Source organism: Callospermophilus lateralis, chromosome 3 (assembly GCF_048772815.1).
Source record: "Callospermophilus lateralis isolate mCalLat2 chromosome 3, mCalLat2.hap1, whole genome shotgun sequence".
Taxonomy (NCBI): domain Eukaryota; kingdom Metazoa; phylum Chordata; class Mammalia; order Rodentia; family Sciuridae; genus Callospermophilus; species Callospermophilus lateralis.
The window spans coordinates 183,912,832-183,940,183 of record NC_135307.1 but is presented as its reverse complement, the minus strand read 5'-3'; the positions used below and the strand labels follow the sequence as shown (position 1 = coordinate 183,940,183).

General features: G+C 55.5%; 1 protein-coding gene across 4 annotated transcripts in view; it reads right to left on the bottom strand.

Moving 5' to 3' along the window:
* The window catches only part of Tox2 (TOX high mobility group box family member 2), a 125,342-nt gene extending 100,259 nt beyond the window's left edge, over positions 1 to 25,083 (bottom strand). For 2 of the 4 annotated variants that reach the window (XM_076849113.1, XM_076849115.1), the window contains exon 1: positions 24,970 to 25,083. In XM_076849113.1, coding sequence (XP_076705228.1) covers positions 24,970 to 25,083 — 114 coding nt within the window. The remainder of the gene's footprint in view (positions 1 to 24,969) is intronic. The other 2 variants (XM_076849112.1, XM_076849114.1) reach the window with 1 other exon arrangement.
* Between the last annotated feature and the right edge of the window lie 2,269 nt (positions 25,084 to 27,352).

Here is a 27,352-nt window from a genome sequence, read left to right as displayed (position 1 = left end):
CCGTTCCTACAAGGTGAAATGGAAGAACCTGTTATTTAACCTCCTGTATCAAAATCCATCTTCTATCTCAATCTGGGCCCACGCGTGGGGAGCTCCTGGACACGCAGGGCCTCAGGGAGCACGGGGAGGCAACCCTGGACACTGCCCAGCTGCATCTCGTGGCTGGAGAGGCTTCCCCACTCCCGCCCGCTGCCTGGGAGCAGGTGTGGTCCTGGGAGGGCTGGGAAGGGGGCTGGCGGCACCTGTCAGCCTGGGGGCCTGCCTTCCCTCTCATTCAGACTCCCAGCGGCCGTTCTGCAGGACACTGTCCTGGGCACTGATGCTCGCCCAGGGACTGCTCGTTACGGAGGGAAGCCAGGCCAGCTAACGGTCCAAAGCAGGCTCTGGTTGGTCGGCCAAAGCTCATCCTGGAGCAGGACGGGGTGAGGGGGGTCTGTGGTGCTGGCTCGGAGTGGTTGGGACAAAAAGTCAAGGATGTGGTCTTCCTTTTGCAAAAATAATGACCGTGTGTGTGTGTGTGTGTGTGTGTGTGTGTGTGTGTGTCTGGGTGGGCGTGGTAAAAGGCACGAAGTTGTAACTGGAGTTGTAACCGTGGCTGCCCCAGGGAGCAGGAGAAGGAGGTATTATCAGTTGCTATTTTTTTTTTCTTTCTTGTCTGGTTTCATTGTTTTTCCTTTTACACAAACATGTATTATATTTGCAATTTAAAACAGAAACGTAGCCTGGTGCGGTGGCCCACGCCTGTGATCCCAGCGGCTCAGAAGGCTGAGGCAGGAGGATCGCAGGTTCGAAGCCAGCCTCAGCAACCTAGCGAGACTGTAAGCAACCTGGTTAGACTCTGTCTCAAAATAAAAAAGAAAAAGGGCTGGGGATGTGGCTCAGGGGTTAAGTGTACCAAAAACCAAACAAATAACAACAAAAACAGAACGTGGGCACCTTTCCTGTCTCCTTACCACTCCACTGAAGCCCTAGGTGCAGGGCAAGGTCACTCACCATAAGACTAAGAGGGCTGGGGACAGTGCTGGCCCCAGGCCCGTGGACCCCCAGGAGTCTCATCAGCTTTCACAAAAATGCCATTCAATCAAGCCTCCACGAGAAGAGGGACTCTGCGTAAGGGTACTGGGTTCAGATTCGAGCTCTGCCTCTGGGACCCTGCACCCCCTGAGCCTCGTTCCCTCGTCTGTAGAATGGGGACAGTGGTGCCGGTTAAGTGTCCCGTGCTGTGCTGAGTGCTGTCAAGCCAGGGTAACTGAGAAGCAAATAAAAACAGGCTGCTGGGGACCCATCAGAGCGCCGAGGGCACACCCAGGACCCGGCAAGGGGAGTTCCAGGGAGTCCCTCTGCCACGGAACCTGGTAAGGGACTAGGAGACAGAAAAGGGCCAGGGAACAGCAGACACCACGTCATGGGGACTGTGCCCAGCACGTCACAGGAGGAGGGGTGGGTGGAGGGCGACTGGAGGAGCTTCTGGAAGGGGCTTCGGTGCCCGTTTCTCCTGCTCCCGCTGTTCCCTCTGCCCACAGTGCCCCCCACCTGCCCTTCCCACAGCGGCCTTCCCCTCCGCCTGGCCCTGCTCAAAGCTCTTCCTCCCCAGAGCAGGCTCCTCTGAGCCCAGTGGCGCCAGCAACTGCCTTTTCCACCACATGCTCCTCCAGCCGCGGGTTCTGCTGGACCTGGGGGGTCTGTTCCTGGGTGTACTGATCGTCTTCCTCACTCGGCTCTGAGCTCCCTGAGGCTGACACTGTGATCTGCGGGTCCCAGCACCTAGCACAAGGCCTGACACAGTAGTTGCTCAACAAACAGAACATGCAGCCCACAAAGCCAAGGCCAAACCCAAGCACACAGAGCTCTTCTGAAGGAAAAAGAGGGGCAGATTTTGCCCCAGGATCCAAAAATGGATAAAAACTTCAGAAATACTGGGGATTTAAAAGTCCACACAGAGTTGTAAGAATGCTAGAAGAAACTCTCCATGAATATTTATAAAAGCTTAGGATGAGAAAGAAAATTTCTAGATCCAAATTCATATGAACAAGGATGTTTCTTGCATCATTATTTGTAAGAAAAGTGGAAATGGCAATATAGTCCATGGATACAGGATTAGTTAAATAGATCACGGCTCTCTTTACAAAGGAATACTATGCAGCCAGGAAAGCAAATGGCACTTGTTGATGTGGAAAGAAGCCCATACAGAAAGCTTTCTGAATGTTAAACTTGCTAATCACAAACCAGAGATCCTGATAAATTAAAGGTAGAGCTGACTGTCACAGAGAAAGCATGAAGGTAACAGTCCCTCAGTCAACCTTTAATTAGTTATTCATTCATTTCTTACCCTCTGTCTTCTCTCTATTCCACAGGGGTCCTGGTTCTGATGACACAGCAATGCATGAACAGGACACTGTCCCTGCCTTCAAAGGCATCCTGCTCACCCACGCAGGTGACAAATTATGACATAAGGGAGATGGTATTCACAGCTGGGGGCCTCAGGGTCATCCGCTGGGTAAGAGGCTTCATGGAAAAGGTGTGGTTTGAGCTAGGAGGTGAGGAGGGGCAAACTGGGGTGTGCAGTTGCACCTCAACTCATGACTGGGCTCAGTACCACTAAGTGCATGGAAGTTTGAAGATGTTGTATGTAAACTGGAAAATGCAGCGACACACACCTCCAATCCCAGTGACTCGGGAGGCTGAGGCAGGAGGATCGTGAGCTAGAGGCCAGCATCAGCAACTTAGTGAGGCCCTAAGCAACTTGATGAGACCCTGTCTCAAGGAAAAACAAAACAAAACAAAAAAGGCTGGGGATGTAGCTCAGTAGAAAAGTGCCCCTGGGTTCAATCCCCAGTACCCAAAATAAAATTGAATAAAACCCCATTTATGACACCTACCCTCCAGAATGTCGTGGGTCTACCTTAAACATGCTCAGAACACTTAAATTCGCCGATGGTTGGGCAAAATCATCTCATGCAAGGCCCATTTTATAACAAAGTATTGAAACTTTCATGTAACCTATTGGATACTGAAAGTGAAAATCACAAGAGCTGTGTGGCGACCCCAAGTCCCCAGCGCATGTTATTCTGAGTCAAAAAACAAAAAAACAACCCTAAATGGAGCCACCCAAAGTCCGGGGCTGTCTGGACAGAGGGGAGGGGGCATTTTCAGAGGCAGAGGTGGGCCGCTGTGGGCCAGGATGGGAAGTCCCTGGTTCCCCACCAGAGGCTGCGCCCAGCCGAGTGTCCATAGGAAGGGACTCATCTGCAGGAGCTGAGCCTGGGGACAGAGGGGTCTTGGTCCTGCCCCTGTGCTGGGAGGCAGCACCCCGGGACTGCCGTGATACAGTGATCAACAGCTCCCAGCCATGGCTCGGGCACCCTGACAGCACCGGCCCCAGAGGCGGGCAGGGCAGGTTCCTTAACTGAGGCCCAGCAAGGCCACCAGGGACCTGGCAGTGTCCCAGGCACAGTGCTCTCTGCTCTGCACTGAACACTTGGGCCAAGACACCCAGCTGGAGGGCTCCCCTCTCTGCAGACCCTCTGCTCAGCTGCTCCTGGGGGGGAGCAGGCAGGAGCCCCCGCCCCGGGAGCACCCGGGCAGCGTGCGGTTCTGGCTTTCCGACTCGGCGCTCGTTATGGTTCCAGACAAAGAGAAATGACTCAGCTTCCTGCCGAGGAGCCGCAGCCTTTCAGAAAAGATATTTCTGCTTTAAAGCTCTCTCCTCTCTGCCATGGAGGCAGCTTATCTGGGCTGCCTTGTCTTCTCAGTGTTCGGCTGTCCCCAGACTGAGGGACGGTCAGGGACGAGGGCCAGGTCTGGGGCCAGACCGCCTGGGTTTGAACTGGGACCCTACCCTTCCTTGTCTGGACAAAGCTGCCCCCTCTCTGAGCCACTGTTGGCTCCTCTGAAGGTGGAACTAGCAGTTCCCTCCTGGGATCGTCACCCACAGCAGCTGTCACCAGGGGAGAGGGTCTGGTCCAGTGCCTGGCACAGAGGAGGTGGTCCATAGTTCCCACGGTCGGGAATGACAGCAGCCATGCTCTCCTGGAGGGCCTGGTGACCTCGTCTCATCCGGAGGCTGCACAGCGCAAGTCCTCACAGCAACAGCTGATTCAGGTTTCTCTCTGGGCTCACGAGGGTCGCTGCACACAGCCCACTTACAATCAAGTCTCAAGAAGCTTCCTCCTCTGCCACCCTCTGGCCAGCACCCTGACCCCCTCCCTGTCTTTATCTGCAAAATGAGGACAGATATTCTGAGGTTGTGGAGACCCATCTCCCAGACTTGACACCATTCCTTCCCCAGGGCCAAGGCAGAGTCCCCAAGTGCCGTGCCTCGGGCATCCCAAGGGGAGGCCAGGTGTGGAGGAACCCCCCTGGGCAGGTCTGGAGCAAACACCAAAGCCGAGACAGGGGGTGCGAGCTCCGCAAGTAACCAGAGCAGCCCTTGAGAATGACCGTGGCGCCGTGGCGCACGCCCGAAATCCCAGTGACTCAGGAGGCCGAGGCAGGAGGATCGCAAGTTCAAGGCCAGCCTCAGCAGTTTAGCCAGACCTTGTCTCAAAATGAAATAAGAAGGACTGGGGCTGTAGGCCAGTGGGAAAGCACCCCTGGGTTCCATCCCAAGTATCGCAAAAAATAAATAAATAAAATACATAAATCGACCATGGGCCACGACATTGACGCTGGGTCTCTCAAGCCTTCGTCCTGGAATTAATTTAAAAAAAAAAAAAAAAAAAGCCCAGGGCAGGTGAAACGGGACCCCAAGCCAGCCCCCTACAGGAGTCCCGCCCTCTCCTGCCTCCCCAGGCCTCGGTGACAGAGCCACCGTAATAGTAAGTGTCTGATTTTAAACCCTGTGATTACCAGGGCTGATCTCCCGGGAACCCTGCCTCCACCGCAGGAGCACCTCTCCGGAGCAGTAATTGCCAAGTTCAATTTTAGCTCTGTCATGCCCAACCATCGCGCTGCGGCGGCTGCTCCTCGCCAGGTAAGCTGGTAACGAGGCGGCTCCGGGGCCTCACGTCACAATATTGTGACGCCCGTCAGCGCCTGTAGGAGCTGAGAAGCTGCGTTTCCCCAGCAGCGCATCCCACCCTGGGAGACGACCGGGCCGTGCCTCCCGGGGCCACCTAGCTGCCCGGCCCCGGGCTGCTGCAGAGCTCCCAGCACAGGGCGTGTCCACACCCAGGGTGCCAGGTCCCTCCACCGTCCCCCACTGCTGGCACCTGTCGGCCTGGCCCCCCAGACCCTCTCTTCCTCATCCCGAGTCAAGCAGCAGAGTTTTCTTGCAGAAAAAGAAAAGGGGACTCTTAACACCTGCTGTTCCCAGGTAAAGGCCTTCCATGACCCCCACCCTCCTCAAGGTCAAAGTCCTCACGGAGTCCTCTGTTCACAGGCTGTCCTTAACGCTCTCCAGGAGGGAGCCCTCGCCAAGCTCTGGGACTCCCTGTCCCCGCCTCTCAGTCTCAGGGATGTCCTGTTGCCACCAAGTCCCATGCACCCCCGGCCTGGCCTGCCCCCTCTGACCTGGCTCTCCATGACCTGGCTCTGGCCCCGGAACACAGAAGGACAAAACCCCCATACGGTGCTCAGTAGATGCACTGGCCGAATCTTTGGGCTGCATCATGTAAATGCCCCACTTGACACTCTGGGCATTTAGTAAGCACCTACGGTATGCCAGGCACTGGCACTTTCTGTCTCCCTTGAGTCCTCGAACAACCCAGCAAGGCGAGATCAGTGAGTGCACACCTCTAATCACAGGGTCAGAAACCAAAGTCAAATACGGCCAGACTCAGGCAGAACTCTCCCGGCTGAGCTGCATGGTGTCTCAGGGGATGAGCCCTCACCCGGCCCCCGGCCCCACCGCCTGGGCTCATCCGGGGACCTACCCACCATGCCACGTTCCAGCCCCATTTTGTTAAAAGGACCCCCCTGGCCTTGTGTCTGCCCTGTTATTCATCTGTCCCCAGCCCCTCCATGAACAGGCCCTCCCTGACCAAGGTCCATGGCAGAACTGTACCGTGGGCCTGGCTGAGTGTGCAGGGGCTGACCTTGGGCTGACACTGGCTTCAGGAGCCTGGGTTTTGTTCTTTCTTCTTGCCCAACCCTTCCCCGTCCTGATGTGAAGAGACCCCTGCACAGAACACCACAAATTAAGTGGGTGCAGGAGCTGTCCCCATCTCACAGAGGGAGAAACTGAGGCACAGAGAGGTTGAGCAACTTACTAGATGCACAGAGCAAGTAACTGGCAGAGACAGGATCAGAACAAAAGTCTCGGGCCTGTCCGGCAAGCTCACTTCCACCACGCTACACTGTCCACTGAGTCTCAGACCCTCATCTTATAGACAGGCACACTGAGATGTACTCTCCAGGACAAGTCTAAAAGGTAAAATAAAGTAAAAATAAAACCTGAAGTTGCGTGTCCTGCCTCGGGTGGGAAGGAGAGCCTCGGGTGCCCGTGGGTGGAGTCCGAGTGGCCCATCTGTGTGACATCCTGGGCACATCCCGGTTTCCATGGTTTCTGTTTGTTCTGGGGAAGACAACTTCACCAGCATCTGGCTTCGCTCCCTGCAGCCACCAGGGTCCCCAAGTGTCCTCAGAGGTGCAGGGGCCGGAGGTACCGTGCACTGTGCCAGCCACCAGGCCCCAGGCTCCTCCTCACCTGCCCTGGGAAGCAGGGACCGCCCCATTTCCAGGTGGGAAACCCAAGGCCTGAGCTGGGCAGCGACCCACCCAGAGTTTCCCGGTGACCTAAGGGAGAGGCAGGGATTCAGACTCAGATTTGTGGACGGTTCTTGTTTTTCTGATCTGTTCAGGGTCATTTAGGATCATGATTCTGACCCCCCGGGGACCCTGGCCTTCTGCAAGGCTACGGTCCCAATAGGCTGGGAGAGACCCTACTGAAACTGTAGGGACATCAAAGGCAGCCCAGGGGACACAGCAGGCATCTCCCAGGGGACACAGCAGGCATCTCCCAGGGGACACAGCAGGCAGCTCCCAGGGGACACAGCGGGCATCTCCCAGGGGACACAGCAGGCAGCTCCCAGGGGACACCATGCTCAGGCACCCAGGCACAATGGGCTGGCTTGGGGTTGGGGGCTCAAGGTTTGGCGAGGGAGGTGAGTGCCCCGGAAATGTGCCCCTTCTGGACACCATCCACAGGTCTCCCACCCAGATCTGATTCACCCTTCTCAGCTAAATCCAAGCCCCCAGCCCAGGGCCTGGTCCTCACATATCTCAATCACGGTCCTCCTCATCCCTGTGCATCTGACCCCCTTTGCCTCCTCCCAGTCCTTGTCCAAGCCAGCCCCTGTGCCATTGATGCCATGCATCTTCCACGGAGATTGCCAGGGGGCCCCCATGAGTAGCTGCCTCACCAAGCCACCCATAATAAGGCAAGGTCTCTCCGCTTCCCGCTGAGCCTGCATCACCAGCAGCTGCTTGGGGGCATCTGCGATCCAAAAGTTCCTTTCTCAGCTCCAGGCTGGGGGAACTGGCACTTGATTGGGTGTTCAAATGTGCCACAGGGTCTTTGCACATGCTGCTCTCTCTGACTGAAGTCCCCACCACCTCGCAGCCCCTAGCCTTCCTGCAGGTCTCCCCTTAACAATCAGAGCCATCCTCCCAGCCCCGTCTCCCAGCCTGAGCAGCTGTCCTGCATCTCGCCAGCCCTGTCCCATCATGTGCTTCAACTCTTCACTGGCTAGTCTAGAAGCCCCCAAGTCCAGCACTGGGCTTGTCCTGTTCACCCCCAGAGTCCCTGCCATAGTGCCTGGCACATGGTTTATGGTAGACCATAAACATTTGTGGCCTGAAAGAGCGAGGGCAGAGAGGACCCCAGACCCTCTGCCCTGCAGGCACATGCACTGGATGTAAGCGCTCCTCTCAGGAAGAAAAGGGATCCATGTCTTCTAGCCTTGAATCTGGGCTTGGCTTTGTGACCTTATTTGACCTCTAGGACAGCAGCACACATGGCTAAGTAGAGGCTCCGAAATGCTTATGTGGGGGGGCGGGGGGTGAAGGGCTCCCTCCTGCTCGCCAGGAAGCCCGGGAGCCCCCGAGCACACACCTGCTGGGGAGCGAGAGACCCCTGGAGAGCCATGCCAACCCCGCCAGACACGTGAGTCAGGGTACCTTGGGTCACCAGCCCCCAGAGGTGGCACAGTGCCTGCAGAGTCAACCAGCTCAGCCAGAAAACCTCCCAGCCAACCCCCAGCACCACGAGCAAAGTCAAATTGTTGCTGTTCTAAGCCACTAATTTGGGGGTGGCTTGTGAGACAGCAGCACACAACCGTAGGAACTCACGGAAGAACACTTGCCATCATGTGCCCCCAGCCAAGAACACGGGCCTGGTCTACGCAGCCTCAAGCTGAAAACAACCAAAAGCCTCTGGGATCCTGGAAAACAGCAGAGGTCGGGAGGGGCAGGTCCCTGGGCTTGCGACCTGGAGGCCCAGCGACCTGGAGGCCCAGCGCCCTGGCTTGACCTGGACAAGGCCAGCTCATCTCGGTGCCTAGCTCTGTGCCTGTCTCCGCAGCAGGAATAGCGCATCCCATGCCAAGACCTCTCAGGTCCAAATGGGGAACGTATGCGAAAGGAGCTCCAAAAAGAAGCTGAAGACCCGCATGTGTGAGGACAGGGTGCAGAGCAAAGAGCAGACCTCAGAGCTAAGCAGACCCAGGTGCACCATCTGCTCTGCTCCTCACAGGCTGCGTGACCTTGGGCAAGGTTCTCAACCTCTCCGAGCTTCAGGTAACCTGTCGGTGACAATAATGCATAACTTGCAGAGCTATGGTGGGGGTTGAAGAAGACAGTATACAAAGGACACCCACGGCCTGGCACGTAGTAGGTATTCAATAAACAGCACCCTCCCCCACTCCACGCAGTACGGCAGCTACCACCTCATGTTTGATATCAGCATCGTGCGCCAAGTGGCAAGTTGTGACTGCAGCTTACATAACACCCTGCGTGAGAGGTTTGTAGGGAAGATGAAGAGGGAGTGGGACATTGGCAGCTGTGACTGGGAGAGAAAACACCCTTAGAGGCGGGAAACAGCGGACCCCTGAAGACACGCAGACTGAATCCTCACCCCCGGGGGTCTCGCACACCCAGGCCCACATCTGTCTTCATTTAGAACAAGCTGGGACTCTTCCTTCATTCCCCTCCAATGCACCAGCACACAGCACGAGGCACACAGGATGGAGGGGGCAGGAAAGAGGTCTCGTCACAGCGGCAAAGCACCCAGCTGTCAGTCAAGACAGCAGCATGGCTCAGGGACTCTGTCCTGCAAAGCACCTGCTGAGAAAGCAGATGCCCACTTGTCCACGTGGAGGGGTCCAGTGGGACTCCACCCACCCAAAGCAAGCGGACACACACGCACATGCATGCACGCCCGCGCACACACCCAGACACACACTGAAGAAAGAGTTCTGAGTGCAGGGAGGGCAGACAAGATGCCAGAGTGGGGGCAGCAAGGACCCCCGAGCCGAGGGGCATGGCACTAGGAGGTCCCAGGCTCCCAGCTCCCCACTAAGGGGTCCCAGCCCTAAAGCCTGGAGTTCAGCGACCTCCGCCCGTCCTCGCCAGCCTTCGTCCATCCAAGCAGGTCTGTGCTCTTCCCCTGCGGCATGCCCCACCCCCAACAGCTCCTCCCTACATGGTCTGGAAGGAGAAGAGGTGCTCCTGACAAGCAGGTTGGGTCCCAGTCCCACGTCCCACTGTGCCCTTGGCCCCGACAACTCCCCTCCAGGGTCTCAGCTCTATTGGCACAGTGGAGACAGCTGCCCAATCCAAGGGGTGGGTACCCATTAAATAAATCACACGATGAGATATCCATCCAAGAACATGGAGTGAATGACTTCCCCCTCCCTTTGTCCCCATCCCACCCTTCTGGGAGGTGCTGCCTCCATGGCTCCCTCAGCAGGTCTCAGGGAGGGTCCCTCATATGCCCCCCCCCCGCCACCTTGGGCTCTAATATAAGAGTGCAGACCCCCACATCCCTCCGTCAGGTTCATGCCAATGTTTCCAGGTGCCTGTCCTCTGGGGAACTGCTCTGGGCTTATGGGACCAAGTGCAGGGGACATCACGCCTTCCTACCCTTCTCCAGCAGCCCACAGCCGATGACTGACAGGCAGGGGGGACAGGAAGGCCCCCACCCTGGCCTCAAGATGGGACCCACGCTGGGTATCTTTCCTGCTCTGGGGCTCCCATGGGATCAGGCTGACACAGGGCCCCAGCGGAGGCCACATCCTGCTCACTCCCTCCAGTCCTGACCTGGCTCCCAGCCCCTGTCCTGAGAGCACAGCCCACTGAGTCTCCCATAGGAATCCTGGGCTGGGGCTCTGCACCCAGGTATCTGTCTCTCTCTCTCTCTCTCTCTCACACACACACACACACACACACACACACACACACACACACACGTGCGTGCACTGATGCTCAGTCGGGACCTCTGCCCAGCATCACCTAGACCTTTTTAAAAATGCAGAATCTCTGCCCCGGCCTGACCTATGCATCAGAATCTGCATTGGACAAGACGCCCTAGGATCCCATGCACCTGGGCGTTGGAGAGGTCCTGCCGAAGCTGGTCACCAGCCTGCTGGTGAACTAAGTACCACTCAAACCTTCCATCGGTCATGGGAGTCATGTAACGAAAGCGGCTGTCATCTGCTGTGGTCTGAATGTTTGTGTCTCCCAGATTCCTGAGGGCACTGACCAGAGTAGGTCGTGGGGACAGAACACGGTGACTGGGATCAGTGCCCTCGTACAGCCCCAGGGAGCCAGCGCTCACCACAGGGGGCTGGAGCCAGAAGACAGCTGTCTTCAGCAATGCGGGCCCTCGACAGCGCCTAGTCTGCTGGCCCTTGATCTTGACTTCCCAGCCTCCAGAACTCTAAGTAATACCTTTCTGTTGTTATAAGCCACCTGATCTCTGGGGTTTTGTTATCAGCCTGAAGGGGGTAAGACATCATCCAACCCCAGTCAGCAGCTGCAGAGCTGAGCCAGTGGGTGACCTCCAGCGGGGGGCCGCACTCTGCCCTGGGCGAGGGTGAATCCCAAAGCTGCAGATGGCTTGAGCTCTAACCCCTCATGCTTTACCTGGCCACCAGAACTCTGTTTCTTTTTGGCGACAGAGAAACTAGTCCCAGCCTTTGCCCCTTCTTCCTTCTTGAAGGGAATTCAGGGCCCCACCAGACAGCCAGGAAGGGGTTCCCAAAAGCACCCTGAGGGCAGATGCTAGAAATACGGGCAGATGCATTCCCCAGGGCCCTGCAGCAGAGGAGGGGAGCCAGGCCCAGAGATGTCTCCGCTAGAGGAAGAAGCCCTGGCCCCAGGTGGGCGTGGGTGGGGGAGGGCAGCAACCCCTCTTCAGAGACCCCCAGGGTGTGAACCCCCCATCCGAGGGGATGCCCATGACCTTTGCGAAACTGAATGCAATAACCAAGTCCTACGTGCTGAGCAGACCCCAGGGCCAGCCCCGGAGGCGGCAATAATCCAGACGTGTGTTTGGACAGGAGGCACCCTGCAAAGCTCAAAGTCAACGCTGCCTGTCGCCGCAGGAGGGAAACGGCTCACCTTTTGCTAATCGCCCTAATTCATTTTTTATTACTAACTTTCCTGTTTTCTATTTGCCGTCCGATTGGAGATATTACCAAAGGCATTTAAGAAGCATCTGATCCCGGCCCAATGGCAAACATAACTCTGTCCACTGAATCTGCATTAATATACATATAATTCCCTGATCACAAAGACCTCACAGTCCACATGCGAGACCCTAAATGAAGGCAGAGGTGGCAAGAGCCAGAAACCCAACCAAGATTTTTCAAAACTCTATGAGCTCCACCAAGAAGGCACCCGGAAAGGGGTACCTCAGCTCACGCTCCTGGAGAATGCGGTTGACACTCTTAGAAAATGACTTGCTGGCACCAATCAGGAGCCACAAAAATGCCCACTCCTTCTGACTCACGAATTCTATGTTGGCCACAGCCAACAACCTGGTCTTGTCTTCGACAGCCGTCCTCTCCGTCACCCCTCATCCCACCTACCCACAAGTCCCCACATTCTGCCTCCTCCTCTCTCCCCCGCTCCTCCCCTTTCCCACCCACCAGAGTAGAGCCATAGAACGTTTTGCGCGATGGAGATTTTCCGTATCAGCCCTGCCCAAGGCCAGCTACCCCTATGTGGCCACAGAGCACTTGAAATGTGGCTCGTGTGGCCAGAGAAGGAATCTTACTTTATTTTAAATATAAACAGTCACATGTGGCTAGCGGCTACCATGTTGGACAGCACAGCCACAAGCCAGCACTGATGCTCTCCGGGGCCACAGAAGTCACCCCCATCTGCTCTCCTGGGTCGGCTCTTACCCTTTGTCCAGTTCCCCCCACAAAACAGCAGCAAAGATTCTTCTAAAATGCCACACCTGTCCACAGCCCCCACGGCCCGCGAGAGAAATCCAAGTTCCCAGACTTGGGGACATCGTGCCGCCCAGCTCCCGGGGAGCTCACAGCTTCAGGAAGGCTAGATGGGGCAAGGACAGCAGCAGAGGCCTCCTGGAGGGGTGGCCCTGGAGCAGAAACCTGAGTGGTGTCCCTAGGAGATGGCCGTGGTCAGGAATGGCAACACGGGAGGCAGGGCCACAGGGAAGCTGGGACAGAGCACACAACAGAGCCCCCTCCTGAAGCCCAAGTCCTTGTGGGGGGGGGGGGGGAGGGAGGGGAGGAGGGAGGGTAGTGACTGGACAACACAATGAACAGGTAAACGACACACCGTTTCAAGGGAAAAGAAAAAGACCAGGTGGGCCCCAGGGAGGTGACATATTCAGGGGGGGCTCCAATCTGCACAGCTGCCACACAGCAGGTGACTTCTCCCTATTTCCTACACGGTGGGGCAGGTAATGTGGTGTTTAGAATTTACAGCTTCATAAAAAGAGAGGGGTCGTCACTCAGGAGACAGGCCACCCCAAAGTCCTGCTTGGTCACCAGAAGCATTCCCGTGGGCTGGAGAGAGATTGTGCTATCTCTGAAGGCCAGGCCTGTGCGCCCGAGGCCCCAGCCCAAGCCACGGGAGGGAAGCCTCCCTCCTGAAGGCAAGGTCACCGGCCCAGAGATGGAAGTGTTCAAAACAGGGGCCGCCACCTTTGCCCCAGAGTCAAGCCCTGATTCAAGATCACAAGGACCAGGATTTCCAACATCAACAGCTCTTGACTCCAGCTTTCCCTCCTGGGCCCCGCTGGAGATGAGCCTGAAGTGACGCTACAAGACTCACGTTCAACTTGCAAGACCCAAACACTGTGCCCCTCACCTGGATGTGTTCCGTCCTCCTGGCAACAAGGTACAAACAAGGTGTGTGGGGCCCAGAGAGGGCAAGTGGGTTTTTCTTGGAAACACAGCCTGAGATATGTTATGGTGGTTTTCTCTGGAGAACAGGATCTGCCACATTCATTCACTCTTTCAACAAGGATCTATTGAGCACTGCTCCACAGCAGACCCTCGGCAGACCTGGGCCTACCCCAGGAAGAACAAAACGAACACCAGCCCGGCGGTTTTTAAAATCTACCATCTAAAGGGAGAACAATCGAGTCATTCCACAGATATGCTGTACCATGGGGGAAAATACACTAGACCCAGGATCAAGGACAGGGAAGGTAACTGCATCAAGAGGTCAAAGTCTGAGAAAGTGGGGATAAAGCTGAGACCAGAGGATGAGCAGGAGCCAGTCATGTGAAGAATGAAGGCAAGAGGCTCCAGGCAGGGGGCAGCATGGCAAGGCCCCTGTTCCAGGCAGATGGCCGGGGACCCGGGATGGAAGCCATGAGGGGAGGTAGCCTGTGTGAAGCCTGGTACCTGGTACAGAGCCCTGGGAGTGACGGCTGGGGAAGCCTGGGGGTGTCAGACCCCACAGGGACTTACAGGCCAGGAGGGGAGTCTGATGTTATCTGCAAGTCTGGGGAAGGTGCTGGAAGTTCTAAACTGAGACCTAAGAAGACAGTGTAGGTTTGGAAGGACTCGTCCAGCCACAGGGCAATTTGCGCAGAGAAGAGGTGGGGTCCACTCCAGCCTCAGAAAGGTCTCCGTGGCCCGTCCTGACACGCGCCTTTTGGTCCCTGGAAAGTAAATGTCTCAACTCCACTGAAAGTTACGGTCCCGGGCTGGTCTGCAGGAGGCGCCACCTTTCAGAAAAGCAAGACAAAACAGCAACCAGATGTGGGCACAGAGCATCAGACAGAAGCTGGCTGCCAGCAGCTGGAAAGCCTGCCCGGCTCTCTAGAAAGACCGTGGCTCCTCAGGGCCAGGACCAGGACCGACTCCCTGACCCACGCCTGGCGCCTACCACCGGGCACAGTAGGCAGCGGACGCTCTGTGGGTGGCGAATGAACAAGTGAGTGAATGAACTCTTCAGAGGCAAAGCCAGGACTCGATTCCAGGCCTGTGTGATGAGGCCCGTTTCCTGGCCAGAGAGAGAGGGAGCAGGGGAGAGAGAGAGAGAGACTGAGAGAGAGGGAGGAACAGAGAGGGAGAGAGAGGGAGGAAGGGAGGACATCACAGACCAACCAGAATCTGGGCACAGTGTGCGTGGAATATCCCGAAACTCTCCTCCATCCTTCCAAAAGAGACACCAGCGTGCCACTCCCTGGGGATACAGGCTGACGCCCGTGTGAAGGGTCAGCCACACCTGGCTCCTCCACGGAAGACAGACCCTCCCTTGTCGACCGTCGGGCCCGACTCCACAGGAAACCTGGGGACAGGAGGCCGTTCAGTACCTGACAAGACAACTCTAGAAACGCCCAGGCAGCAGGAGGCACGTGGATGGGGAGGAGCTGCACATGAATCATAAATATCGGATAAGGAAGCCACACTCCGAGTCTCCTGGGTGCAGCACACTGGCAACTGCCGTGCCCTGTGGGCCCTTGGAGTGAAGCCCAGGGACTGGAGGGAGAGCTGAGCTGTGGGGGGTGGGCTTCCAAGCCAGGGAGGACAGGGACCACCCTCTGGGGGCTCGTCCTCTGCACTTGAACCAAAGCCCAAAGGGGCAGTGTAGAGAAGAGCCCCTGGTCCTGGCCACACCACGGACCACCGCAGAGAGGGGCGGTTTCTGTGCCCCGCTGGCAGGCCGTGGCTCCTCTCCAAATGCTCCCAGAGACGGTGCCCAGGGTCACCTGTGCCAGCGCCGTGAGTCTAAGTGTGTACTTGATCCTTAAAGGCTCCTGCAGCGAGGAAGAAGGGAAGGCTCCTCTCCCTGCCAAAAGAAGCCTCAACCCAAAAGCCCCCGAGATTCTGTGATTGAAAACGAACATCGGGCTGGGGACGTGGCTCAAGCGGTAGCGCGCTCGTCTGGCATGCGTGCGGCCCGGGTTCGATCCTCAGCACCACATACAAACAAAGATGTTGTGTCCGCCGAAAACTGGAAGATGGATGTTGTAATTCTCCTCTCTCTCTGTCTCTCTCTCTCTGTCTCTCTGTCTCTCTCTCTTTAAAAAAATTAAATTAAATTAAAAAGAAAGAAAGAAAAGGAACATAAAATCCCAGGATGGAACCTGCGTTCACTGTTCTTTGGAGGAACCGGAGGACCGGAAGAGCACTCAGCAGCAGGAATGAAGAAAGGCATGAATGACTGGATCTCCTGGATGCTCACCACAACCTGAGGTTCAAGTGTGGTTATATGAAGAAAGTGGGGCTCAGAGAGGCTAAGCAACAGGCCCAAAGTTACACAGCTTATAAGTGCCAGGATACGAACCCAGGCACTTTAATCAAACTCAAGTCATATGCAAATTCACTCTCTGGCTTTGCGAAAAAATTAACTTTCATCTCAAGTGGATGAGAGAATGAGAAAACAAGGAGGGGAGGGGGGGCTCCTGAAATAATGTAAGTTAACATCCAACAAGCACTCCGAAAATATCTGCAGAACAGTCGAGCAATACCAGGCCGAGGATCCACCTAAGACATTGCAAAGTTCAGTTCAAGTCAAAACACAGCACCATGGAACAATAAAATTTATGCATGAGATTGACCCTGGGTTATACTGCCAAGTCGGATTCATTTCTAACAAGTTTCTAAATCATTCCTACAAATCAGGCCCAACTTCGAGATAAGCACGTTTGAATTAGCTGTAATGTGAAGGCATCTTAATGGCAAATGATGTCTGAAGTTGAAAACCAAGGCAAGGAGGCCCAGCGGGGAACCCCAGGTCCCAGAAGAGAAGAGTGCATCAACAGTCAAAGCAAGGGGCACGTAGGGTAATAGAGGGACAGCCAACATGCCCCAGGCTTTGCCCTGGGGGAAAACCAACGAAAATGTGGTGCAGGCGAACCAGAAGACGGTGGGGGAAGGAGTGACGAGCTTTGGGGCTGCACTTTCTGTCCAGCTTCTCAGTCCCGAGGCTCCCTGGCATTGTGTCCACATGGTTGACAGTCATCTTATTTACATGGACCCAAACCTACAGGGAGATTTTTCAGCATGGCTGGGGAGCAGCAGCAAAAACATATGGTAGGTAATTATTAACTTAATGAGTCATGGTAAATTGTGATTTTATATCTTGGCGTAAAGATGTTGCATAACACAGGATAATAAATTTTGATCCATTACCCTGATGCTTAGAACTGGCTACTGTACAACTGGGATTTCTGGTGCCTGTTAGAAAGAGCAAGCCGAGTGTGGTTTAGTGGCCTGGTTAACCACCTTTGAGTCCACAGGTCAACAGGTTGTTGTTGAGTGCCTACTGTGTGCAAGGCGCTGGGAACTGAGCTCTGACTTGAAAGCTCAGTGACTCAGCGGAGAGAGTTTCATTCACCAGATGAAAGCCTACAGGGAACTGTGGCCTGTGGCTCAAAAGGCGGAGGAATAATTAAACCTGAAATTGTTGGGAACCGTGTCGGTGCCCCGCATGTGGGAAGATGTCCAAGTCAGAGACCGACGGGAAACATCAGGGGGGCGTACTCAGTGGTGGCAGGTGTCCCATGCAGAGGACACACCCCCTCCCAGGAGGGGAGGCCAGGCTGTGGGAGCAGAGGTCACACCACACACTGCCCCCAGCCTGCCCAGCCTGCCCAGCCTGCCCAGCCTGCGGAGCCTCATCGGGAAGCGCCTAGGAGCCGCAGGTGCAGCGCACAGCACAGGTTTCCCTGGCTGATGGACACTGCTCTCCAAGACTGTCTTGGTCGGCTGCCGAGTGGAAAGTTGGATGGTGTGGGGGGTTTGATCCCAGGTACCAGGAACACCTGCTTTCAAACACTAGTTGGACAGACGAACCCGGAGGGCAGCTAAACAGAGATGGTTGGCCATCGCTGCCAGAGTTCAGCTCCTGGAGGCCGGGAAAGAGCTGGGAACCTACCTGGCTAACAAGCTAACAGGTGGGGTGGCGCTGAGGGGACCCCATGGTTTCAGACGAGAATATGGAGAGGCGTGCCCGCCTTGGCCTGGGCACGCAGCTGGGGCTCAGTCTGGTGGCCTTCTCCAGCCTCTGGGAGATCCTGGGGGTTTCCCTTGCCTTGGGGACAGTCTGGCATTGCATTCCCTTCGACGGCACTCTGAGATGGAGCGCTGCTCTCCAAGGGAGAAGGCTGGAGTCGGGTCACAGGGGAAGAGAGTGAGGGGAGCACACCTGGGCAGAGAGAGGGACTGGCCCTGGCACGTGACAGCTCTTCAAGTTGACCCAAGGAGGCAAGGAGGCTGCCTGGCCTCTGCCTCCTGCACCCTCCAGTCACTGACTGCAGGCAGGCGCCTGGGTCCATAGTCTTTGCTACAGAGCAGTTCCCAGAGCAGCAGCCCGTGAGCCAGCCCCTGCGGTCCCCGAGGGGATTCACCCTGGTACACACAAGAAAACTGAGACCCGCTGTGGCTAAGTGATACGCACAGTCACCTGCCCAAGCCAGCGAAAAGCGCAGCTGTGATAGGAACCGACTCTCTTTGCAAGCGAAACCCACTTTCTCTCCTCTCTGTAAAGGGAAGGGCTCAGGGTCAGGAAAGCTAAGTCTGTCCATCACAGAGCTGGGCGGTACTGCAGCAGGAGGGGACAGCCAGGCCTCCAGCAGCCCCTCAGGCTCCTCTCTCATTCCAACTTGTGCTGCTGTTTGAGAACAGAAGGGAGAACGCTTCCGACTGAGGCTCAGGCTGTGGAGTGCGACATCCAGCCCTCAGGACCACTCCAGGGACAGGTGTGCATGTGCCCATCCTACAGATGAGGACACTGAAGCACTTGAATACCTTGCCTGTGCTGATGATGGTGACAGCAGCGCTCAGACCCAGATCTGCCGGTTCCAGAGCCACCTGCCCTGGGATCCAGAGACCGGCTGCAGTCAAACAGGCTGCACCATGGGATCACTGGGGCACACAGCCTGGGATCCAGGGAACACCAGGGCAGGGGGAGACCCCTCCTGGGGGCAGACCCTGCAGCTCTTACACCCTGCTGGCTGCTCCCCCTGCGGGGCCTACTCAGGGAGCCCCTCTAGGGACAGCCAATTACCCAGAGTCCTGCCTGGACTTGTGGGCTCACCACAAGGTCTGCAGATTACAGGAGCCACAGAAGCTAAGTTCCTCAAGCCCAGGGGACAACTGGCCAGCCCCAAAGTCCCTCATTCATTTGTTCATTTGTTCATCAAATACCTATTGAGCACCTCTGTGCCAGGCCAGCTCTGGGAATCCAAGTCCCCCCTTATCTGTGGGGGATCCATGCCAAGATCCCCAGGGCTGTACCAAATGCTGTATACACTGAGTTTTTCCCTAAGCAGACCTGTTAAAGTTTAGTCTATAAACTTGGCACAGTAAGACACTGATCCTAATAGCTAATAAGAAGACAGAATAACTATAAAAATATACTGTGATCAAAGCTATTTTTAACTTATAGTTTATTTCTGGAATTTCCTACTGAATTCTTCCAGACCAGGGTTGACTGTGAGTAACTGAAACCAGAGGCAATAAAATCTCAGATAAGGGTTTTGCCTGTTCAAAAGTAAAGGCAGAGACAGGGGCTCCTGCCGTCTCCTGTGTGCACTGGACATCTCCTGGCTGTGGCTGGGAAATGGCTTCATTGGGCCCCCTTACCCCACCCCAGGGATGTGATTGGAGCTTGGTCCCCAGGGCAGCAGTATGGGAAGGTGGGGGGACCTTCAAGAGGCAGAGCCCAGTGGGAGGTCCTCAGGTCACTGCCGGCATGAGTAGTCCTCTGGACCCCTGGTAGTTTCCATGAGAGGTCATCATCAGACAGCAAGCCTGCCCCCTCCCTGCCCCCCAGCCTCTGCTCCTGGTTTGAGATGTGACCTCTGCTCCTGTGCCTGCCACCGTAGTCAGTGGCCTGCGGTGATGCAGCCTCAGGGGCAGGCCTCAGCCTGCACTGTCTCCTTGTGATTTTCAGCCTCCACAGTGAGCTCTTTGGCAGAGTGAGTCTGTCTCAGGCAGCTCATTCTGGTACTGAGGAGCTGACCCATGCACTCCTCAGAAAGCATCCTCCTCATCCTCCTGATGTCAGTTACGAAGGACATCCCAGCCTTTCGGTCACTACGTCACACCACCCTGTGGTGCGAGGTTGACAGTCACTGACTTGCTTCCCCTTTACACAGAGTGGAACACAGATTCAGAGAAGAGCCCCCACACACACACCATGTGCTCAAGGTCGCCCAGCCGGCAGGGCTAAGCAGTGTCCGGCCTGGGCTGCTGGCGCTGACGTAACAAGGCATGCCCCTGCAGGCCCCTCCTGGGGACGTGCTCAGATGGAAGCTAAAGAAGAGCTTCCCAACAGAGGTGCAGGCACCTTCCAGAGCCCCCTGGTTCTAGCCAGCTCAGCTCACAGCCCACCCAGGTCAGGGCTCCTTCCACAGGACCCAGCCCCCTGCAGCACCCACCCCCTGCATTAGGAAGCTCAGGACCTCCCCCAGGGCTGCCGAGCAGGCCTCACAGATTTCTGGTTCAGGTGAGGTAGAAACAGCAACCCCTGCTTCATGAGTTTTTGTCAAAACATGACTCCAATCATTCACCGGCAGGTTTGTCCAGATCCCCATCCTGACAGTGCTGTACCCAGAGTGGTGTGGGAAGAGAGTGGGACCATGCACCCATGTGAGCACCCGTGGGCAGGCATCATGCCAGATGCTGGGCATAATCTCTGCCTGCCAGGAGCCCACAGAAAACCACACGCAGCCCACCAAGCCACGGACACACCAAGTGTGCCCCTTGGGCCAGCAGAAGCAGCACCTCGGCTCACCAGACATGCAAATCCTCAGGGTCCTACCTCAGGCCAAATGATCTAGAATCTCTAGGGGTAGAGCTCAGGAATCTGTTTTTTAAAGCTTGCTGGATGATTCTTAATGTGTTCGTTCATCTGAGGGCACCAGTCTAGATCCCCAATCTCCTTATTTGAAACTGCAAACCAGCCCCAGGACGTGACTCCCCACCTTCTTCCCTGCTTCATAGTTCTCCAAAGTTGTATCACCGTCAACTATAATACCGTATACTTCATCTATAACTTACAACTTCCCACACTGATATTAAGCTTCTGAGGGCAGCAATTTGAGTCACTTTTGTTCTCTGTGGTAGCATCAGTTGCCCAGCACAAAGAAGCGATCAATAAATATTTGTCAGTTGAATGATGGATGACAGAACATGCCATAACCCACACAGAACCAGTTCTTGGGGGTGCCTAGAGAAAGACAAGGTTGGTGGCCATGGAGCATGGCACAGGGACAGTGGTACCCAGGTTGGCCTGGAAGGAGGTTTAGTCCAGGAATGAAGGATGCTTAGAACACAGATGCTAAGCCTCTTGCCGGAATAGGTCTCAGATGGTTGATACCACTCTTGTCTAATTAGTAGTTGCAAGTGCCAAGAACTGTCCTAGCCTGTATCACCTGCTGCATGAACCTCAGTGGTAGGTTCAGTGACATTAAATAACTTGCCCCAACCACAAAGAAGACTTGTATAAGAATGGTCATAGCAGCTTTATTTTATTTATTTGCTTATTTATTTATTGGTACCTGTGATTGAACTCAGGGGCAGTTAACCATTGAGCCATATCCCCAGCCCTTTTTTGTATTTTATTTAGAGACAGGGTCTCACTAAGTTGTTTAAGACCTTGCCAAGTTACTGAGGCTGGCTTTGAACTCGTGATCCTCCTGCCTCAGCTTCCCAAGCCACTGGGATTACAGACGTGCACCACAATGCCCAGCCAGCTTTATTTATAGTAGCATCAACCAAAAAATAAATCCAAATATCCATCATCCACTGTGAGATATTCATACAATATAATAGTACTTAGCAATAAAATGGAATAAACTATAGATACAACACAGATGAATCTCAGACATTATAAGGAAAAATAAGGCAGATGCAAAGATGCATTTGGCTGCATTTGAAGTTCTAGAACTTAAATACAGTTACATACCTAAACTGCATTTAAATAAAGCATGGTAACCGAAATCAGACAAGAAGCCACCGCTGGAGGAGGGGATGGGAGAGTGCTGATTCAGAAGAGTCATGAGGGGGCTTTCTGGGCTGGTGGACCATGTTCTACATCTAGATTGGAGTGGTGAGAGTGTGGGTGTTTACATTCACCTAAACTCAGAACCAAGCACTTGAAATCTGCATTTGATTGGACTAAATCACATTCAGTTTTTTTTGTTGTTGTTGTTTTTTTTTTTTAAAGAGCTAAAAGTCATTTGCCCTAAGTCACAAAGTCACAAATGGAGATGTGAACCCAGGTTCCCCCAACGCCAGTGGCCAGTTTACAGAAATCAGACAGAGTTGAGTGAGGAGTTCCCAGCGAGCCCCCCCCCCCCAGCCTGGTAAAGCCCTTGCCAAAACCCTGAGTGAAAGGAATTCACAGTTTCTCTAGGAAGGAAGTCACAGGCTCCCAACCCCCAAATCCTGACAGGCAGGCTCCTGAGGAGGCCAGAAGAGTGCCTGGCGGGAGTCGAGAAACCTGTGTCAGGCCTCAGCTGTGCTCTCCGCTTGCTGAGGTACCTGTGAGCCACTCCGCGGGAAGCAAAGGAGGAGGGATCCATGGTTGCCCAGAGGCCACCAGGCCACAAGCCCCTATGGTCACCACGCACTGTTACACTAAAAGCGTCATGTGCCTGCCTTGGAGCCGGTAGGCTATTTTTCTGACGCATGCTAATATCGTGATTGATAAACACACATCTATTCCAACGCAAAAATGAAACCACAGCTGCTTTTTGTCATTGTGCAGTTTCTCAAACAAAAGACACCAAAAGAACAACCGCTGCTAAATGACTTTGGTTTAAAGAGACTGGGAATCTCTGTGTAGAGGATTGCTAAGGGGACAGTCACCAAGGGGATGGTCTCCAAGGGGACGGTCGCCAAGGGCCCTTCCAGGTCATCTGCCCCATGATTGTCTGGCATCACTTGGGCAAATGCCTGTCCTTGTGTTCCTAAGGCCTGGCTCCCCTGAGGAACAAGCCTCTTGTCTTGGCTCCAGGGACAGAGTCCCCACAGTGTGGGCTGTGTCCTGGCTCTGCAGCACAGCCTGTAGGCACAAAGTGCCATTACTGCTGCACCTCAGGCCTCAGTTTCCCCTCCAGCTCTGACAGTGACCAGTCATAAGAGTGGAGCCTGGGCATTTCTCTCCCCGACCCCTCACTATCAGCTTCCAGTGCCAAAAAAGGAGAACTTCTGGTCACAGTGGTACCCCATCCTCCCAACTACCACACTTTAGGCCACAGCCCAGTAGGGATCTGCTACCAATGCTGAGACCCTGCTGAGCCAAGCGCCATCCCCAGCCTTAGCCCGGAGAACTGAGCAGCATGTCTCACATCCAAGCACAAGCGCAGACCTTCCTTTCACACATCCTGAGTGGCCCAGCTAGACCCTCCACTCTGGACACATCCTTAGCTGTGGGCCAGGGGCCCTAGATTCCAGATAGAAATCATAATCACCCACTTGTCACCACTCACCCCTCCATCCACCCCCACCCCCGACCCTCCGCGCCAGTTTCACATTGGTCCTGGTGCTGAGTCAGAGGTTTAGAGAGCCTCCGGATAAATCAGGGGCCTCGGCAGAGTCCCGCCTCCCAAAGGCCCAGAATTGGGGCCACCCCAGTCTGGCAGGGCTTACAGAAAACACCACCCCCAAAGGCAGAGCGCTGGTCTAAGACCCCACCCACCGACTCACTCAGACTTTAGGGTACAAATCCCTAATCTCCACTCATCCCTCCAAAGCAAAGAAGGAATCTACCTTGCCCACTTTATGTTTTAAAATAACAAAGCCAAGGGCCGAAGACAGACCAGCTGCCCCCACATCCAATCTTCCTCTCCCAGAAAACTCCACTTGCTACTTCTAATGTTTTCCCTCCATGGGACTGAAAGCAGCTTGTGAACCTGCCTTATCTTCAGGGCACCATCCCCCTCTCCGCTTGCTAACTTCCCGGGTCACTGGACAAAAGATAATCACCCCTACTCTTCCCAAGAACTCGCTTGCCGCCCACCACCGCCCCATGACGTCCCAGGTCCCAGTGCAGTCCCAGATCCTTCCCAGCCAGCCCCCAGCCCGCCGCCCTGGACGAACCACAGAGGGCTGTGCCAGAAGCGGTTCCCCTAGGGCCTGAGGACGCACTTGGAAAGGCCCAGCCCAGGAGGCCCAGCGATCCACGCTGGACGCCCTCTACCCGCAGCATCCCCATGGCCAGGGGCTGGGCGAAAAGCCTGTGGGGAAGGGGAGAGATCCCGAGCGGCGGATCCAGCCACCCCACGCGCACTCACCAGGCAGAGCCGCGGAGCCCGCGCGTCTGCGCCGGGGCAGCGGGAGAACCCACGCGCGCTGTTCAATCCGGGCTCCGAATGACGAAAAGCCTCGCTCGGCTCCAGCCGGCCCTGGACCAACGCACCGACCCGCGGACGCACGATGGTCTGGCTTCCCAACTAAGTTTGAAAGTTCCCTCCACCGCAAGGGAGGAGGACATGAACCGCGCTGCTGCCCCTAACCATCCGGGCTGAGCTCAGCGGGGAAGCGGGGATCCGACGCCTCGGGGGCCGGGGGTTCGGGACAAGCGAGCTTCCTTAGCGCAGGGACGCGCTCTGGCGCCGCGCAGAAAAAATATCTGGCTGGGAGTGGGGGCGGCGATTTTGAAAAACCGGGAGAGGGTTGCCCCCTACTGCAGCGCCCGCCTGCAGGGACCCTGCTCTCGGTCCCCGAGAGGGTATAGGCCTTGATTGGCCATGGCAACTCGGAATCTGAGGCCCCGCCAGGCAGCGATGGCCAATTAGTAAATGGCCCAATTAACGCGCGGTGGCGCGGTGAAGTTAAACCCCGGCGTGAGAGTGTAGATGGCCAAGGTGTGGGGGTGGGAGTTAAGGGCAGTGCGGAGCCTGTGGCTGTTCCCAGGTGTGACCGCGTGTGACTGTGTGGACGTCAGTGGGATCTGTGTCTGAGGTTCGCCGTCCGGGGGTGGCTGTCTGTGTGACAAGTGTGCGCTTGTGTGAGTCATAGTATGAGCCTGTGACTGTCGAAGCGACTTCTTTGTGTGACTGTCCCTAGTTGTGACTGGGTGTGACAGCGGATGGGGGCATGTAACGGGGTGTGTGTGGCATGTTGTGTGCGTGGATGGGTGACCTTATGTGGCGGCATGACAATGTACGTGGGCGAGTGACTGAGTGTTGTCGTGTATAAATGACTTGTCAGGGTGACTTGTGCGGGACGGTATGCCTCGCGGCTGTCTGTGACAGTGGGTCACTGTGTGTCTGCTTGTGAATGAGTGTGCGGCTGTCGGGAGACGCAGATGAGTGAGAGACACTGTGTCGTCGTGCGGATGGCTGTCGGGGTGACTTCTGCTGTGATCCGCACAACTCAGGGCGTGTGTGTGACCGCGAGGGTATCGATGTGAGCGGCACGTGCCCCCTCAGCGGGGTCGAAGTGTATGTGTCCCCCCCGTGTGCACCCCAAAGTGCCCACGTCGCGAATCACCAGGTGACTCCCGCCACCGCTCGGGCCCGGGGCGCTCGGGCCCCCGCAGGGTCCGAAGGCGCGGGCAGGCCGCGCCCGCCTGGCCGCGCACCCCACCCCCGCCTACCTTGCCGCAGTGGTAGTAGTCCAGGTGCGCCAGGCCGGCCGGCTCGGCCCCGGGCCGCGCGCCCACCGCGGGCGCCGAGGGGTACAGGCGGACGTCCATGGCGGGCGCGGCGGCGGCGGCGGTTCCCGCGGGCAGTGCCTGGGCGGGCGGCGGTGGGAGACGGGTGCGAGCGGGTGTGCGAGCGCGGGGGCGGGCCGGGGGCGGCGCCCGGCGGAGCGCCCCGCCCCCGCCCCGCCCCGCCCGCACGCGCTATTGTTCCGGCCTCGGGCGCCGCCGGGGGCAGGGGGCCTGGGCCGAGGCCGGGAGGTCCCTCCTCCCGGATGGGGCGCCGCCGGTCCCCGGCCCGGCCCTCGGCCCCTGAGGGTCTGCTAGGGTTGTGCGCCTGTCCAAACGGCCCTTTCCCGTCCCGCCTTTTGCCACCAAGGGTGTAGGGAAGGAGAAGCCCGCACGACACCCCTCTCCAGAAGCGGGACAATCTCCGCCCTAAATATCTGGGGCGGCGCCAACCCCGATATGGCGTAGGGGACCGGGGAGGAAGGCAGTAACGGGAACTCTTTGGGAGAGGAGGGCTGCTCTATCTGGGGACGCGGCCCAGCGCGGGAGGCTGATCTTAGGAAGTCCTCCCTCCTGGTCCCGCTGACCTGAGTTACCGCGAGGGGGGCCCCCCCCCGAGGGAAATCAGTGGCCTTAAACTTTAATTTTACGTGTGGGGAGACTGAGGCACGGACTTTCGGCATCAGTAACGGAGCCCCGGCCCGGTGGGCTTCATTGACCCCAAAGGATCCAGAACTGAAAGCACTTGGAGAAAGCGCAGGAACCCTGCGCCCTTGGATAATAGGGAGGAGAAGGGCTAGAGGAATGGCCTAGAGTTCCAAGCTCTGAGTCAGGGTCTGGAGTCTACCCCACTCACGTTCTCCTGGGGTGAGAAAGGGAAGGAAATGCAACAGAGGTGACTGGGAAACGGGTCCCTCCCTCAGAAAAAAAGAAAAATGATAATTTCTCACAACACTTTAGATCTGCGAAACTGTTGCATCTCCCTTTTTCATTGGAGAATTGTCTACGCCTGGGGTCTACCCACTCGCCTCCCACTCCACACACTGCCCTCTCAGTATCTCCCACCCCTGCCCTCCCATGATCCCTACCCCCCCATGATCCTTGCCTGGGAAAGACCAGGAGGAGCAGGAGGCAGAAGTGGATTCTCCTGTGGTGATAGAACGAATGCTGCTTGAGCCTCTTAACCACCCAAGAGCCAGCTTGAAACTTATCTCCCAACTGCTGCTGGGACTTCAATATTTGTGACCATCAAAACCCAGGAACACAAGATAGGTGTGGGAAACAGCTTTTCACTAAAGGTTTGGGAACAACAGAGGGAAATTACAGCTCAGAAAGGAAAGAATTTCTAAATTAATTTCAGCAGTCATTGTTTCTAGAAATACGGTGCCACACCTTATCAAAAGGAATTTCCCACTGGCTCCTCTCTTTTTATTCCATCTGGTTACCAGACTGACCCAGCACTACATGTTGAACCCACACACTCTCTCTTCTCTGCAGTGCTTTGTCATAAGTCAGTAGTCCATATATGCAAGAGACTATTCCAGAACTCTCTGTCTTGTTCAATTAGCCTATTTTTCTTTGTGCCAACATCACACTGTCTAGATTACTGCATCTTTGTAATGTCTTAATGTCCCACAGAATTAAGTCCGCCCACTTTGTTCTTTCAGACTGTTGGTTATTAACCTTCGCACCTCTATAGAAATGTTAAAACCAGCTTATTTTTTACACACACAATATTACTAGGATTTTGATTGATATCACATTGAATCTAGAAATCAATTTGGATAAAACCGACATTTTTGATATGAATGTTTCTTATTCATGAACATGGTATGTTGCACCATTTATTTAAGGGATTTTTTTTGTATGTAGAGATCTTGCACATCTTTTATTAGTTTTAGGCCTAGATATTTTATGGTTTGGGTGCTAGTATAAATAATTTCTTTATTTTATGTTTTGTTTGTGGCCAGTGCAATGTCATGGTTGTACAAGCCCATAGATCCTTGACACCACTCGCAAGGGGTGGCATCCAACCTTGCCCTTGAGAAGTATTGGTTTTAGTAAATGGTTTTTACCAAGTGTGGCAGAAGTGATGGTGTGTGACTTCAGAGTCCAGGTGTAGAAGCTGATATAGCCTCTGCTGACCTCCCTCTCTTGTGATCTTTGTCTTCAGAGATCTAGGCCACTATATAGGAGGTCTTAGGCTGCCAAGCTTTAAAGATTCCAAATTAACCCACATAGACAAACCGTAAGCAGAGATCTTGAAACTAAATGAAGAGGGGAAGTTGCCTAGTTGGTCTCTGACTTAGCTGTC